The sequence below is a fragment of the Melospiza georgiana genome, chromosome 2 (assembly GCF_028018845.1).
Source record: "Melospiza georgiana isolate bMelGeo1 chromosome 2, bMelGeo1.pri, whole genome shotgun sequence".
Classification (NCBI taxonomy): Eukaryota; Metazoa; Chordata; class Aves; order Passeriformes; family Passerellidae; genus Melospiza; species Melospiza georgiana.
The window spans coordinates 4,787,354-4,805,285 of NC_080431.1; the positions used below are offsets into that span (position 1 = coordinate 4,787,354).

The following is a 17,932-nucleotide window of genomic DNA, read 5'->3' on the forward strand; positions in this document are numbered from 1 at the left end:
GGCTCCATTACCTTTTGTTTTGGAAAACAGTTCCTTGCAATTTCATCTGGTGGTCTGGTAACTCAATAAAAATAGAATTTTGTATTTAACAGTTAACCTTGGGCTTTAGAAAATTTGATGTCCAACACTAACTCAGATCCAATTACTGAGTTCTCACTAAATTCACATCTTTGGTGGGATCAGTGGTGCTGAGAAATACAGATTTGTCAAAGTTCTGTTGCTTTCTCTCACTAGTGTGTACATTGTTTTGTCTTCCTCCATCTGTTTCTATAGTTAAATGAGATTCAGATGAATTCATCAAGAACCTGTCACCTCATATTAACAGTGAAATATATTTGGTGCCATGAAAAATAAATGTTTCCAACAAATTTACGTAGTTTTGAGCTCTTGTATCATGATTGCTCTGGGAAGGTGAGGGGGTGTATGTAATTAACACAGGACTCTAAGAATAAAATATTTGCAAAAGCTCCTCACTTATCTGCCAGAGTAATATGGAGTCCACCTTTTGCCAAGATCAGTGTCTGTAGCACTGTGTCTGTAGCTACTTCTGCCACAGTTACATGAAATGTTAATCCCTAATGCACGCAAAGAACACCTTGTTTAGTCTCTAGGGATGACATTGCTGCAGGACCTTGAATTCCCAGCCTGCTGGGTCCCTTAGAAATGCAGCTTACTCTTGGGGTGCCTGCCCTGTGCACACTCATCCTCACTGTGGGAAGGGCAGAGCAGCTGCTCTGCAGGAAGTTCTCAATCTCTTATTTGGTGGTGTTGCCTCTGCTCCTGCCTTACCAGAATCCTGATTTATTTTAGCAATAACAAGTGTTATTGTTTGAAATGTATAAAATTCTGTTACACCTCATCCCTCTTCTCTCCTGCAGTCTGTTTCACTGCCTTCCTTCCAGCCCTGGGTTAAGCAGGAATTGCTTGTGGGAGTGGGATAGTCATGACTTTACAGATCTGGTGAGGACTCCCTGTGCTCCTGTCTTTCACTTTGGTTTGCCTTTTTGCAGGAAGGTGCTAATCACCCCCACCTTCATTTAGTGTCAAAGGGTCTTTGGTGACCTTGGAAGAAGACTAGAACTGAGCTGTCGGTGCTAATCTCAAACACAAATGTGCAGCCCTTGCCACATTAGTCATGCCTTTGTCACCTCTAGATTGGATTAGTGCAGTGCACAGTGTGTGGGTCTGCAGCTGAAGACACATGCAGAACAGTGTTGTCTGCTTGTTTTAGTGTCACCAGAGAGTATTTTCTAGAGATGTCAGTGCTTGAGGAGTGCCCTCAGTCAGGATCCTGAGCTGACTTCTCACACTGGTTTGCTGGAAGCTGGTTTGACTGTCAGGCTTTAAAGCTTACCTGCTGCTGCTACTGCCTTCTGTAAGAGGATAAGTTGAAGGATTGAATGCAACTTAAGACTTTGTGAGGAAGTATATCAGAGCCCTGTAGCTTGCTTTATTTTCTGTTGATTGTTTTTCTCTGTGGATGATTTTAGGATTTTAGCGTGGTGCTTGGGTTAGGAGAGGTGTCCTTGAAGACATCTGTCTGTGGAGCAGTACATTGTCAGTGGAGGTTTTCCTCTCCAATGCACATGTGAATGGTGCAGCAAAGCCCAGCTTCCTTATTAGGACTAGTCAATCACTTGATCAGGTATATAATAACAGTCTTCTGGGAGGGATAGAAGGGGTAGGAGATTAACCCCAGTCTGCATTACAAATAAGTTTAATGAAGTACTAATGTTGAATACAGAAGGTCATGGCAGTGAGGAAGCTGGACTATTATGACTGAGCCTGTACATGTGAACAGCCTGCAAAGCAAAAAGCATGGTAGGAGTTCTGTACTGGGCAGTTTTAGTCCTTGGTTCAACTGTTTGTCAAACTATAACTGCAAATAAAATTACACTTTTTCTCTTGCAGTTATGCTCAGTGTGTACAGCTGCTTGTGTAGTTTTAAAATGCCCACAGAAATCTTATTCTTTAACACATCCTTCTCCACGCTGCTCTGGAGTGGACAAGCTGTGCATTATAGCAGGTTCCCCAGTGGAGGTTTCTGTTCACAAGAGTCTTTTGCCCACCCTTGGACACCCATTGGCATGATGAGCCTAAGCCAGCAAGTGGAGTCCTAATCTACAGCAAGATGTGCAGAGTGATAAGAGGGAAAGGCTCAGCAAATATATTGGTGTTCATATCACTAGCTGTTGGCTTTTCTAATGGGCTTAGTGAATTGTAGCAGATGTGAGATGCTGTACTTTGCATGTTGGGGGGTTGTTTGTCTTTTCCTCTGCAGTATCTCAGATTGATTTTTTGGTCCAATTGCTTTTGTTGTTGTTAGATGTCTTCTTGGTTGTATCAAGAGCTGTATTCAGTGTTCTGGCTTCTGTTCTACCTAGCTGTTAAAATATTTTGCTATGGATATGGAGGTGGTGGGATGCAGCAAGCTGTTTGTGTTTGCAGGCTGAGTTTAGTAGTACTCATCTTTTGAGAGATTTCTCTGGTTGGAACTATGAATCAAAGCAGTTTGCTCTTTGGAGAAGTAAGGACCTGCCAAAATCCATGTGCAGCTGCTGGGGTTATTCTCTGGACTACAGAGCCAAATCAACCAGAAGAGTCTCTTGCTGTGTCTCTGCCAGGTCCTCTGGCTTGTTTAAGTGGTTCACACTTCTGCCTGGAGCATAACATTCTGCTTTGCCAACTTCTGCAGAAAACTGCTGTTGTCCTTTGCTTCTGGTGAGATAGTCCCAGAAAACACAGTCTGAGCACTGTGTGTTCCTCTGCTTTGGAGGGATCCTGCTCTGCTCATGCTCCCAGCTTCTGGGCCTTCACCAGAGAGGAAACTTGTGGTTGCAGAAATCCACTCAGGCAAACTGTGTCCGTTTTAATCAGTTCCTCCTTTTGAATCAATTTGGAGGGCAAGCAATCTCACCTGTGTTTGAGAAGCCATGACCCTTTAGGGCAGTTGTGACTATACTCATTTTGGGAGAACGTCAACTTAAAATTCTCTTGGCCCTCAATCTAGGGGAGAATTAATTTCCTACTTCAGACTCTCTAGTGGTATCAGCAGTAGTCTTATAAAAATTCCTGATTAGATTATGCCCTCATTGTAGTAATGAAAACCACTTATTAATGTTGTTTAAACATCTTACGTAGCACTTGCCTTGTAGTAGAGAAACTGTTATCCATTGGATCTATGGCTAATTATGTTCCTTTTTTTTCTCTTTACAGTTTTCTCTCAGTTAGTATTTTGTTACCTCACGTGGTATTAGAAAAGCAGCGAAAAAAAGATTGTCCACACTAAAAATGGTGTGTTTAGAGGTTCCTGCTTCAGTGAGACGAAATATTAATGGGAAATATTGCTCTTGCAGAGTGGAATGCAAGAGCTGCAGAGTGGGATGCCCAACCTTGGCATGTTTAATTTTTGGTGTGTTCCTCGTTGAAGCCTGTACTTAACTGCAGAGTGGGATGCCCAACCTTGGCATGTTTAATTTTTGGTGTGTTCCTGGTTGAAGCCTGTCATTAACTGTGCCCTATTCTCCGTTCTCCCGCCCAGCTTTGTGCAGAGGGCGCATTGTGAGAGTGCCCCCGGGTCCCCTAATCCGAGTGGTGGGCACGGAGGTGGCCATCCCGTGCAGCGTGAGTGACTATGATGGACCCAGTGAGCAGAACTTTGACTGGGAGTTCTCCCGGGACACTGACTTCGTGCGGATAGTGAGTACCTGGGATTCTACCTTCACCTCTGAGGAGTACCAAAAACGCGTGGGCCGCGGGGATATCAAACTGAGACGGAGCAGCAACGATGCTGTGGAACTTGTGATTAGGAACATCCAGCCAGCTGACCAAGGGAGATACAAATGTTCCACGCCCAGCACTGATGCCACCGTTCAGGGAAATTATGATGCAGAGGTCCAAGTGAAAGGTATTTCTGAAGAGTGAGGTGTGCTTTAAATTTGTTTTTGATATTGATTATAGATGTACCCTTAAGAATGTTGATTTTACTGTTGTTTATAATCATTGTGATTTTTTTGTTTATTTTCTTCTTATTATTCCTCTTTAATTCTCCTAAAGCCAAAATTTAAAATTGGGAAATATGATAGCAAAGGCAAGTGAGGTGAAGAAGTGAAGAGAGGCTGTTTACTATAAACACCACTTTTTTTTTCTGTCTAGTAAATATGTAAATAAAACACTAAGTGGTGGGTTTTCTGAAGATGTCTGCAAATATTTCATGTCCCTAATCCTCTTGGTAGAGAAGCTACGTTCAGGTAAAAACCACAGGCTGCCTTCTCTCTCAGTTTTAGTGTCATTTAGGGATCTCTCTGTATGAAGGAGGTAATCTTCCTTTTCTCCTTTATAGCATGTTGATACTACAGTCTTGTCCTAGCTTTGCTCTATCACTTAGCATTTTTCAGTATTAAATTTGGACACTATTTCTTTTCCCATATCTTATTTTTTACTCACATGAATATCAAGATTAGTTTTGTATGGGAATAGTCAAAAAGATGATGTTTGGATGAGAAACTAGAGTGAGTGGAAGGATAAATGAATTCTTGTCTTGTCTTGTTTAAAGCAGAGCACTTCCTTTAGTGCTTTTTCAGCTGAATTTCCTTCTTCCTGGAATATATTTATGTGTGGGAGAAGGAATGATTGGCAAGGTGTTGCTCTGTGGTGGTTTTATTGCCTCACATCTGAGCAGCTCACTGTGGGTGTTCTCTATTTGATTCTGTTTTATGATGCTTGTGTCGTTTGGGGTTTTTTCTTCCCAAATAGTGATTTCCGACGGTTTGTCCGTGAGCGGCTCCAAAGCTCGTTCCTCCGCGTCTCTCCGGCTCTCCGAGGGCGACTCCTTCAAGCTGCGCTGCTCGGCCACCACCGCGTCCCCGGAGCACACGCACCTGCACGTCACCTGGCAGGTCAGGAGCGGCTCCTCTTGGCGGGACGTCCTGTCTTTGACGCACGAGGGCAAGTTCCAGCCGGGCGCCGGCTACGAGGAGCGCTACCGCAGCGGGGACGTCCGCCTGGACACGGGCGCCAACGACACGTACCGGCTCTCCGTGTCCCAGGCCTCCTCCGCCGACGGCGGCGCCTACCGCTGCCTCGTCAGCGAGTGGGTCCGAGGGGCCGACGGCTCGTGGCAGAAGATCCAGGAGAAGAGCGTGGAGATCGCCACGGTGTCCATCCAGAGGACCGGTGAGTGCTCCTGGTCGCGGTGCTGTGTCCAGGCTCCCGTGCTTTGGGGTCACTGAAGGAAGCGAGGGTGCGTTCCAGCAGGACCTGGAGCACTGTGTGGATGGCTGGCCTGTTGTGAAAAACACCAATCACTTGTTCTTAAAATTTTAGAAGTTTAATAGTAATGAAATGGTAATAAACCATAGTAATACAATTGGAGTAATAACAATTTGGACAAATTGAATTAGGACAATATGAGACAATAAGTACAAAGAGTTAAGGATGTCCGGGTACCTTTTTCTGGGCAGCACGAGCCCGAAAAAGGGCACATGTTAACAAAGGATTAACCCTTAAAAACAACAGCCTGTTGCATATTCATACACTTCATACATGATGCATAAATTCCATTCAAATACAGGATTCTGTCTGGCCATTGTCAACTTCTTCCTCCAAATCCTAACAGCACCTTTGAGGTGGGAAGAAGTTAATTTCTTCTGATAAGAGGGCAATAAATTCCTGTTCTCTGAAAGATTTAGGTGTCCTGTGGCTGCTATCTTGCTGCGAGTCCTTTCTTTAAAAAAAGTATCCTACATAGCATAGTTTCTATTTTAACATTTTTTATAACCTAAAACTATATTTAACACAGTACTTAAGAGAATTAATACAGCATTACTTTCTAACACAACACATATAATATTCATTTTAATATTTGCGAAAAGCCAGTCATAAAATACATTCATTTTTCACACCTGTTAAATCTGTGACATAATTTTTCTAGCTTTATTTTGGAGAAAAGGGCATGGAATGATTCCCTGGAACCTCTTAGAGGTTCCTGCCTAGACGCAGATTTTATCTCATCCCTCATTCACTTCAGAGTGCTCATGGTTTTTTATATATATATTTTTTTATATTTCATAAATAAACATTATATTTAATGCCTGGTCCCCCAAAGCCTTCCCTCTGCTCTCTTATTAACACTGGGTTCCATAGCACTAAATACCTGCACTTCCCCTGTGAAAGTGGCTTGTGATTCAGTGATAGATGCGGAGCTCTTCTGTGTGCTGTTTATTAAAATAGTGTGGAAAGATCAAGAGAAAGGAGGAAGGCAGTGATAATTTAACAGGGCAAATTACCCAATGATTTTTTATCACTGGTCTGATTGCTCTGCTCTGTTGGCAGGGGTCTAGGACAGTAATGGTTCTGTTAAACACATCATTGCATGCTTGGCTAAGGAGACAGAAATGCATGCAGCGCTGTGCTGAGCATATCCAGATATCCCTGCCCATACAGATTCCAGGACTAGATGCACTAAGCACTTGATTCCATTAGCATTATCACTGCTGGTTGGAGGAGGGAGAGCGGGGGTGATGCCCCTTATCACTCAATAGGTGGAAAAACAGGCAGTGATGGTCCTTCAGAAATATGAGATTATCACAGTATTTTAGAACTGTTCAGACAGAAAGGGTATCTTTTCATTTTTGTAATCCTTTAGTCGCTAGGGAGAACTCAAATGTCTGGGTTTTTTTGATTGGCTCATTTGGATGTAGTTTTAGTGTCTTGGTGGTACTTAGCCTGTGAAATTTTACTGGATTAATCTTCCTCCTCTTTTTCAGGGTATCTGTTGCACAGCTAAGCTTGCAGGCACTCTGCTGACACAGGACTTGCCTAATTAAGAGCTGTAATTCTCAATTTTGTCAACTTTTGCAGTGTTGGTTTAAGTAGGTGGGGTTTAATCAGTGGCTGAAAACAGCATGAGGCTGGCCGAGACCAGCAGTGGTACAGTTTTTTGATGTGGTTTTGGTGTGTGGTTTGTTTGTTGTGGGGGATTTTGTTTGTTTTTCTTTGGGTTTTTTGCCTTCATTTTAAACTCATTCATTAGCAGCACTGGCACTACATCAGGGGCATGAAGGCTTTTTTAAAGTTATGCTAAAGGGGATGGATTATTCTCCAGCAAAGTGCTGTATACACATTCTGTAGAAGAACTTGAAGAGCATCTTGTGCTGACATCTGAAATCTCTGCACTTGCTTGCTAAAAGAACTTGAGATGTAAATGGTTATATGCCTATGGGTAGACTCTCTCCAAGTCCCTCTATGTGCATATATTGCCAGATTGTGAATGCCCATCACTTTCATGAAGACAGAAATGTTGCTTGGAGAATTGCTGCTCTTAACCTTGCAGATGAGTCTGAGTTGTATTCTGGTATTAGTCTGTTAAATTAGCTAGGCTTTCCTACTGATTGTAATCCCATGATAAGACAGTCCCAAGGCAAGTCCCAGTGAGAGATTCATCTGGACTTGATTTCAGCACTCAGGTGGGGCCTGCTGCCCTCTGTCCAGTTTGACTGCTCTGTGTTGTCAGGTGGTGAGGGGTGAGATTGAGCCTTGCTTGGCTTTATTGGCAGTAGTTCTAACTACTCTGTTTGGCTCTAGCCTTCATGTGTTGTCTCATTCCAGATGATAGTCTGAGGAAGTTTATGCAGATGGGGAACTAATATGTAGTAGAACATGGGTTTTCATAAAAGTCATTAATCTCATCAGAGACTCATCTGCTGGTTTAAAGCAGGTGTTTCTATTCTTGCTTGTGCTGAGAAGAGCCACTGCTGTAGCAGCCCTATCCACTGGCCTCAGTGGAGACTTTAGTAGCTGCATTACACACTGTGGGAACGGTGCTGCACTGAGACCCAGATCTAATCTTCAGGCAGTGTAGAACGAGTGAACGAGCAAGTGAAGATACATGGTAGCCTGGTCTTGACACTGTGCTTGCATGGTTTTCTTTTGAATATTCTGTATCTAGTCCTGTTTGAATGCTGGCTGTGACCATATGTGATATGTATATTAGAAATATTCACAGGCCAGTGGTTGCTGAGTGTGTTTGGAGTGGCTGTTGGTGTTGCTTTGAAGTCCCCAGTGTGTGTTGTTCTGAGCAGTAAGTGCAGAAATCAGCAGTATAGAAGTTACTGCTGCCTTCTGTTTGCTTCCATTTCATGTTTTTGCAGCACACCTGAGGTCAGTCAGGACTCCAGCATGTTGGCCATGGCTGCTTCTCATCTAAATCTGCTCCATTCAAGGAGCTCAAAAATGTCAGCAGAAGCCATGTTGAGTTCCAGTGTAGTTCCTAGTGATTTCTGTAGATGCTTGGTCTTCTGAGGCATAGTCCCAAAATATTTTGACCCTCCTGTGAGACTGAAAAATTCTGTACACATTTTCCTGCTGTGCAAAGGTGATCTGCAGTCTGTGGATAAGACAAAGCCTTCATGGACCAGTTGCTGTTGGGTTATAAAAATGCTGTTCTCCCTCCCTTTCTCCCCTCATCACACATCCCTTGCTTGACTGATAATGTGTATTGCCCTTGTAATAGATCACTCGGCTCAATATCCAATAGGCATTTGAAGGTTGGGCTGCTGAGCTTCCTCAGAAGCTCCTGTTATAGAATGTGAGAGCGAACTATGTTTATTAAAAGTAACAAATAAAAAAAAAATTTTTGTTTGAATTTTTGTGTCTCTCTTCCAAGCTCTAGATGTGGTCATCTCAACCAGCAATGTGTCTGTGACCGAAAGAGACTCCCTGGATCTTACATGCAACATCACGACAGACAGAAGTGGTATTTTCCAAGCAGAGGTGATGTGGTATTTTTCTGCATCACCTGATGACACCTTGTCAGATGCTCAGCTCTTGCTGAGCATGGACCACGATTCTGTTGTCAGTGATTCAACTCTGATCAGCCTCAGCCATGTGGACAGGAACTCCTACCGCCTCCTGGTGCGCGATGTGGATGTGGAGGACTCTGGCTACTACTTCTGTGAAGCTGCAATCTGGGTGCCACTGCACAATGGGAGCTGGCACAAGGTGGTGGAGAGGACCTCTGCACCAGTCAGTGTGGTGGTGACAGCACTGGGTGAGTGATTGTGCTGTCAGATTCATGGGTAACGTATCCCTCAATCCTTGGCCCCGTCAGAAAAGGGAGAGGATCTTGCTGAATCTCTTCTGCACAAATGTTTCTCTTGTTTGCATCTATTATCTGTATGTAGGCATCTCTCTCACTTATATTTCTGTTTCTGCAAATATCCTTAGAAGAAAAGTTACCTGGGAGAATTACTAAAAATGAAACTCCAGTAAAACTTCTTAAAAAGCCTATTGTTTTACAGATAGGTCTAGATATGTCAGCCTACCCAATCTGTTCTGTAGTTGATTCTTGAGGGGATAATAGCTGCAATTTAGAGGCAGTGACACTCAGGATGTTGTTGCAGAATGGTGTAAGTAAGGTACGTGCACCTGCTAAATTGTACAAGGTATTGGAAGCATGAATGAAGCTGGATGTGAACTGGCAGAGCTGTAGTGCTTGATCCCAGCTCTGACTGGAGGCAAGCATCCAGGCCCAAACCCTTTCAATGTACCCTTTCAGATCCTCTTGTCATGAGAAACTGGTGGTACTATCCACTTACAAAGGCAGAGCTCCTCCAACACGAAAGTGCTGAATGAGGCTAGCATATAGAGAGCCTGTTTTTCAGCAATAAATAGCTGTGCCATAAGGTTAAATCCCATCAACAATGACTTTAAATGTTGCATTTTAGCATTGTGCAGAGCAGCTGAGCCGTGGCCGTCTCCAAGTACACTTGTAATGTGTACTAAAGTGCACAAGTGATTAATGTCTTCATTTCCTGTCCTCCTTCAGCCATTCACATTGCACATTACACTTGTGAGTGTTCCCTCCTTTCCCCACTTGTGTGTATGTGCAGTCATGCACATGTGTCCATGTGTGTACAGATGCACTTGCACACTTGTGTGCTCTCTTTTTGTGCCTGTACCTGTAGGACTTCTCTTTACTCTTTCCATTCTAATGCAGCATTATTTGGGAACCAGAGAAAATAAAATCTGCTTTTCAGCAGATGCAGATGCTTGGTTGCTAGGGAGAGAAAAAGCAGAATAAATTTTCAGTGTTTGAGGTTTTCAACTGCATCCAGAATTTACCAACTCCTCCTCCTTAATGGAAGTTAAGAGCTCCTGAAGTATTAAGTCGTTGAATTGTCAGTGAGGCTGTTCTTTGACAGCTGACAGAGTGGAGGAATGAGGTTTATCCAGCCAGCCTTTTATTCTTTCTAAATCCTCTGTTAGAGTGTCTGTCAGGGTGAAGCGCCTATCTGGAGTGGTGCTATCAAAGAGAAACTCTCTTCTTAGGGCTCTTCCCCTGCCCACAAATGAAACAAACCTCAAGCAATTTTCTTAGAACTTGGGATTCTTGTGGCATTTTCCTTCTTGTGCCTCTGTCTAGAGAAGTGCATCTGCTTTCATGGTACTATGAAGATATTAGTTGGTCTTGAATGCTTTCTTTTTGAGGGGAAGGCGTGGCAAAGGGGGAATGGTGAGAGAGTTGTGGAGTGTGAGCAATACATCATAAGGCCCTGGAGTAAACTACTCTTTTGTGAATGAGAAAAGCAGTGTAGCTATAGAGTCTAAGGGGCCTTATGCCAAAAGTGGGGTTTGGCCATCATTATTAATCTGTGCTTTGGTTGTAGCAAAATTCTGTGCATTTTCTTTTTATTTGTCTTGCCCTGAAATAGTGCAGAAATCTCCACATGCTCACTGGTAGTAGGTACCACAGCCTTTGTAAGCAGTGCTTTTATCATTTTAGGTTGCCTAATGTCACAGAAACTCCCCACCAGTATTACCAGATTCTCTGGGGTCTGGTGTGTATTGCTGCCCTTGTTCTTGCTGGATGCAAGGACGCTGGTGAGAGATCTTTTCTGCAGGCTGACATAGAAGCAGCAGAATTGTAGCTTGTTTGCTACAATTGTTTTTATCCTTTGCATCTCAAGTCCAAAAGTGCATATGTACACAGAGTTTCCACAGCAGTTCTATTAAGATGCTTTATTATTATGGCTTGTTGGTGAGCTAAGCCTAAGTTTTAGCCTTGGATTGCCTTCTTTGTCCCAATTATAGCTTCAGTTAATTGTTTCTAGGAGGGCAAAATGCCAAGTAAAACATAAAGCAGGAAATAAATACAGAGTGCTGAATACAGTTAGGCTGTAAAAGCCGTGTGATGAGTATTGGCCGAACAGTTGGGAAGCTGGTCATTTTTCTGAATTATAGCAGACAGCAAGACAAAAATATTCTAATACTAGTAAATAAATATGTATTTCCTTTGTGGTGTGAGGTTCTTGCTGTAATCTTTTTCCTTTACTATCTCTGTAGTCTGAGAGAAAATAGTCATGCGGCTCCCTTATCGCTTTTAGGCTTTGGGCAGCCAGCTATTTCAGATTTAAATACAACAGCCCCATTCTTAACCCGTGAAACTCGGGCACTGATTTTCCAGCCTGAGGTATTCCAGCCTCACAATTGCACAGCACAGACTTCTCTATTCAGACTGTGAAGCTTTTTCTGATCTACACATCTTCAACTCTTATCCTACTTAGTATTTATTGACCTAGGTAGTATTTAAACTGCTGATCTCTGAAATTTACTGTGCTCAGCTCTTGGTGCTGCCTCTGGCCAGTGCCAGTGGTGTTCTGTGTCCCCTGGTTTGGGTGAACTGTTTGGCTTTTTTTTACCATTCTTAAGCTGTTGTAGAGACACAATGGGATGGTTAAGTGTAAAAATAAGGCATTTCATGATGGGAGATGGCCTCTTATCCTGGAGAGATATTGGGAAAATGGGATGTCTCTAGTCAGTCCAAAGCTAGAGGATAACCAGTGTCCTGCTGCAGGCTGCCCCAGGCATTTGACAGATGCTAAAGTGTCTGGTTGTGTTGAAATTGAACCCACAGGTGGGTTCTTGGGGATAGGCTTAAGAAGGGAATTATTTTCCTCAGCAAGATCTATTAGTCCTGGTTGTTCTGAAATGGTCTGACTTGACCTATGAAATGGAGTGTCTTGCTTGGAAATGTGGGCTTAGGGGTACCTGTGTCAGAGAGGTGCAAGTCCAGGAACCAGAGGCAAAGTTCCAAGGACTTGTGAGAAAAATGCATATTGTGGCACTTAGCTTGGATGCTAAAACTGGATGTTAGAAGTTAGTATATATTTTAATTAAGTCTGACATTTTCTCCCTTCTTGTAGCTCCTAACCTGTTTCTTCTGCATTTGCTCTCCTGCAGAGCCAGACTATGACGTGTTCCTGAATGCCTCTAAAACACCCAAGTTTTCAGATGACCCCACAGAGCTGAACTGCAGGATCACAAATGTCCAGGACACGGAGGCAAACATCCGCTTCTCCGTGTCCTGGTACTACCGGCAGCGCCTGCCCGGTGACGACGTGGAGCCGGAGGAGCTGCTGGCTTCCATGGATGCAGACTGGGCTCTGCTGCCTGGGGACAGGGCCAGAGAGAGGATTCAGAATGGGGAAATCATCTTGTCTAAAAAGTCTGCTGACACCTTCAGCTTGAGAATCCAGTGGACTTCGGAGAGTGACAGGGGGGATTATTTCTGTGTCATCTCGGCGTGGAGCAGGCACCGCAACAACAGCTGGGTGAGGAGCAAGGATGTGGCTTCTGCATCTGTCAACATCTTCTGGGCTACACAAGGTAGGAACTTCACACCTGGGTGGCTGAGAGTAGGCTTGTCAGCCAGAAGGCCTGCTAGGGCTTTGGAAATGGGGTTCTGTGTTGATGACGGTTTAAAAGCACTGTGAACTTGTGTAAAGGCCTCTTATCTGTGGAGGGGAATAACTGCTTTACATCACTCCTTTATTTTACATCACTACCACTTCTATGCAACAGTTTGGAGTGGAAGTGCAAAGGAGGAGACACCATCAAAGGAGAGTTTCCATCAAGCTGCTGAGACTTCCAGGAGCTGGGCTGGAAGTGGCAGGGGTGGCATCCAGCAGTGCTGCTGCTGTGGTCGTTGCCCACTTTTGTGACTTGGAGTATTTTGTTCTCTTTAGGGTGCATCTTGCTGCTAACAGCAGGGTTGTACTGAAGTGAAAAGAGGAATGTCACTTTGTCTTCTCTGTCTGACAGTTTGGGACCTGTGGTTTTATTTTTCTCTTGTACAAGCCCATGTTTAAAAGGCACATCTAAGGAAGTTCATGGGCATAGTATTACCAGAGTAAAACTACCCACTTTGTTCAGTGGGTAGCTGAACAAAGTAATTAAGTGGTTTGCTTGGATCTTGACTTTTTTTAGAGGAAAGTGAATTAGCTCTGGTCAGTATTTAACTTATTCTGGGAGGATTTTTAGAAGCTTAATAGTTACCTGAAGTTGCTTAACTCTGGTTTAAAGTGGGATCTGTGTTTCCTGGATGTGCTGTACAGTGATACTGTTTTGGCTCAGAGTGAAGTCATGCAAGAGAGTCTGTTGAAGAGCATCAGAAAGATTAGGATAACCTGGGATGCAATATCTTTGTCAAAAATCTGTGTTTAGCTAAGCTGCATTTATCTTGATAGACTAGTTTAACAGTATAGCTTAGGCATCCACAGGCAGAGAACTGTATTTGAGAGACAAGCAATTTGAAATAATTTTGAAGTTGTTTAGGGATAATCCCTGAACAGCAAATTGGAAATCTTCTGCTCTGATTCTGCTTCAGTGGAGACAGAAATGATGCTCAGTACTACACGTGTGTGGTCCAGGGAAAAGTTTGGTTTTTTTTTTTTTTTTGTGTCTGTTCGTTTGTATTTTTTTTTTACCCCTGAAGCTGACTTCTCCAGCAGGACTGAGAAGTCTCATTAATGCTGGATGTTGGTCACAATTAGTTGAGTGTTATGCCACAACACGGAGTGTGTGCATGTGCATGCCAGTGTAATGGATCGTCGCCTTCGGAGCAGCTACAGAGACCAGCTGGAGTTGAAAAGTCTCAGCCTGTGTTGACATTTCTGAGGGAAAACAAACCGTGACAGGTGTGAACATTCCCTTGGTTCTGGTTTTGTTCCAGAAACTCTGCTAATTTTGCAGCACAAATGTAAATGTTATAGTCCCCGTGCTGAAAAGTACGTTCTGTTGGCAAAGCTTGGGGTTGGGGGATTTATTATGTGAAAGTGAGCTCTCCTACAAAACCTTCCCCTCCTGAAAAATACTGTTGTATGTGTATGAGGTGGGGAGGGTGAAATATAGCTTTGATTTCCCCTTCTCTACCCCCATCAACTCCCCCTTGAGCAGTGCAGCCCCAGATGCCTCTGTGTGTGCCCTGTCCCCTGCCACATGCTATTGTGTGAGCTGCAGACCCGGCTGCTGGGAGCCAGCAGCTCTGAAGGAGTTAATCTGCTGCTGCCTGTGCTCTCTGACTGTTGTTTTGACAAGTATCTCTGGTGATTTGAGTCCCTAACTGCTCCCAGTGCTTATAAAAGCCAGCAGCCGGGCTCCCACGTGTTTGCCTAAGGAGAGAAGAGAAATTTGCCTCTTCCTTGCATGGCTTATGCCTATACAGAGACTTTTCTTCCATCTATTTCATTGCTCGCATCTTCTTTGTTGATTTTAGAGCACTGCTTTGGGGGAGGATGTTGGAGAAATCTCACTTTGAAAACAATTGTTCTGAGTTCTTGAGAAAGGAGAAGTGGGTTTGTATTGTGTCTGTGGGTCTTTCAGCAAAGATGGGTGTTCAGAGCCTTTGTTCAAAATGTAAACATCGTGTAAACATGTAAAAAACCCATTTTTTCCTTTTTTGTGCATTGTATAATAAGCTGTGTGTTTGCCCATTTGAACTTGGGGTTTTATTGTCTCTGTTTTCTGTTTTATTCTACGGGGGCCAATAATGCTCACACATCTTTCTGCTTACTCAGCTTTGCAAGTGCAGCCAATTGCTATCATAGATCACCATTGTTTTTGACATAGTCTGCCTGATATGTTTCTTCCCCCCTTCTACTTCTTCCCCTGCCAAGGTGACAAAGAAGGCATCTCTGTCTCATCTCAGAAATTAAAAACATCAATTGTATTATGTTTTGCTTATTTAGAGTACAAATTCCAGTCAGTAAAAAGGGGTAAAGAAAGGGAGGAAACCTTTTCTGACTAGCTCTGGAAATTATTTCAACCCAGAAAAGAGTTTGATATTCTAAAAGATAATTTTATTTATTTATTTGAATACAAGTTACATTTAGAACACAGATACTGTTTGCATTGAAAAAAAATCAATGCTTTTTTCCTAAACTAGTGTTGTCAACTTCACATCTGCATGGAGCACTTAGCAGAAGAAAACATTATCTTTTAATTGAAATTCCAAATCCCAAAGGTACTATTATTTGGGGGTTTGTTAATACTTCTGTCTTTAATTTACAAAATAATTATATTTAACATCATGTTATTGTCCTAAATGTTTGCCTAGCCCTCCCATCACACTTAATTGGGAGCAAGGGTGCCTTAATCTTTCATACAGTCCTGCAGATAGAGAGCAGATAATATTTCTGCCATTACTTTTATTGATCACTGCTGATGTGTACAGGCACGGGGATCCCCATGGCACTGAGCTGGAGTGTGACTGTGCCAGTCTGGCTGTGGGGACAGGAGTTGTGCAGTCAGGTGTGTGTGCTGTGTTGGTGCAGGCTGCAGTGCAGGCTTTGGTGTGCCTGCTGTGCCTCCAGAGCTGCTGGGGCTGCAGTTGTGCCTCGAGGTGTGGTACAGGTGTGGTACCATGGCAGAGCTGTCACTGCATTGATGCCTGCTGCATTCCCTGCACCGGGGATGGAGGGGCCTTCATGAACACCAGGATTCCTGTCAGCAGCCTCAAGCAGTGTTGTGAGGCTCCAACATTGATGTCAGCCCTGGCCGATGTGCTGCTTTTCCAGCTGGAGTCAAAGCAGTGCAGGGAAGGTGTTTGCTCTTTATTCTAAAGTCTTCTTGCCCTTTTAGCTGTTGGGCTTCTCTAGAAATTTGCCTGGTGTAGATGAGGTGAAAACTGGTTTTGGTCACTACCCAGGAAAAGCTCTTGAAGCTGAGCACACATTTTGTGGTGGAAGAGCAAGAGGAGAATTACAGTGTGGCTTAGTCACTTGGACTGGCCAGTGATGGAAGGCAGAAGCTTGCACTGCCAAGCTCCAAAGTACAGTTTACTCAAATTTTATTTGAGTCATTTGGCCAGGATTTCTTCTGTTGCTAGCCCTCTGTCTTGGAGTAGTGCCCAAGCTTTGGGTATGGTTTACTTAGGAACTCTTCCCCTACTGCTTTCCAGAACAAACTGCAGATTGCAGCCTCCTGTATATGACCAAGCAGGGTGTGCTTTATTGTGCTTTTCATTCTTGGAGCTTTACAAGAAGGAGATGAGACTCCACATGGGACTGCAGGCGTGTATGCAGACAGGCAAGTGTGTGGAGTAGCGGTCAAGACACACATTGCTTCCTTGGCAATTCCCAAAGGATTAGAAATGAAACCTTAGGCTGCAGTTCTTGGAAGAAAGCATTCATTTGACCTCTCTGGCTCATCTTATGCTGCAAGATCTGATGAGTAATTTCTGCTAACATAGGAAACATGAAGAGACTTTCCTTTCCCTCTTAATTTTCTGTGCAGATTACTGTTACTTCTAAGACAAGTGCCGGATCTTTGGGCTGCCCTCTTTTTCATAATGTGGACTCTCACAACAGAGACAGCAACACGCTTCTCTAGGTGGGGGTGAAGGAGTGCTAATTACATTTCATCTGCTGCTACTGAAGGAGAACAATATTGGCACAGAACCAGCATATTAAAAAGGGTGATCCAGGTTTTCCTAGTTGATAGGCTATGGAGTCTTTGTGTTGTTGTTGTTTTACTTTGCTACATATGCAGGTCTGTAATATTATGGCAAATACAGAAGCATCCCTTTGATCTTTTTTTGACTTTGTTGCAAAAAGAAATATTCAGCACCTGTATGTGATGGATTGTGTGTCCCCTTCTCTGTTCTGTTCTAAATTTCTAATGGTCTAACACAAGAGGGGGTGCCTCTGCCTTGTGTGTTCATCCAAACTCAGGGGTTTTTAAAGGTAGAAAAATGCTTTGAAAGAACTTTCATAAGAATGTATCTCCTTGTTCTTAGTTCAGCATGTAATTTCTAACCCTTCTGGACTCTATCACTGTTCTCCAGCTGCATCTCTGGGCCTCAGTTGTTCTCTTCCACAAACTCTTGCCAGTGGCATTTCTGCTGTTGTCCCATGCTGCCACCACTCCTTTCTCCTTTTCCTTTAGCAGAAATACTTAGGGAAAAGCATTTGCTATTGCCTTCAAATGGAAAACCAATAAAGGATGTCTAGGGACAAAATTTGCTCTGTCCTTGCTGGGGACAAGACACTGCCCTTTGTGCTGCTGCCTGACCTGTGGCTCAGGGAGTGTGGAAGTTAAGGTATTTGATACTCACGTAGTAGGGAGAATTATCTCAGTTGTAGCTGAACTGCTCTGGACATGTGAGGGTGTTTAATCTTAAGCACATATACCAGAGACTAAATGTAAGATTTCCTTTCTGATGTCTAGGACTCTGTGTTCTGCTGTGAAGATCAACAACATAAAGAACATTTAAGTAAGGAGGGATTTTTGCCCAGAGTCTCCTCATATGGCCTAGAAAGCAACAATATGTGCCAGAAAAGTATAACTAGCTGTTTGTGCTTCTGCTTTTGGGACAAAATATAATTGTCTACTATGTTCCTAAAAGTATGTGAAAAGCTGATCTGTGCTGGGCTCCTAAGTACTGCAGGAAATATCAGAGTCTCACAGACACAGAATGAGGACCCAAAACGGGTTTGAAGTCTGGAATTTGGTATCTGATGAGTCTTTTCACAAGGGAGAGGAGAATGACTCTGATGCTGTACAGCTTCATTTGTGATTGTACCCCGAGTGCCTGAATGTGCAACTCTTGTATTGTCACTTGCTTAGTGGGTGGAAGTGTGAGGGGGGTTTGGTG

General features: G+C 43.5%; 1 protein-coding gene across 1 annotated transcript in view; it reads left to right on the forward strand.

The window, feature by feature from the left end:
• LOC131096981 (prostaglandin F2 receptor negative regulator-like) overlaps positions 1-17,932 on the forward strand; it is a gene marked incomplete at its 5' end in the record, with an annotated part of 66,662 nt that overhangs the window by 24,963 nt on the left and 23,767 nt on the right. The window contains 4 exon segments of the mRNA XM_058045624.1: positions 3,542-3,907; positions 4,756-5,175; positions 8,666-9,049; positions 12,241-12,666. Coding sequence (XP_057901607.1) covers positions 3,542-3,907; positions 4,756-5,175; positions 8,666-9,049; positions 12,241-12,666 — 1,596 coding nt within the window.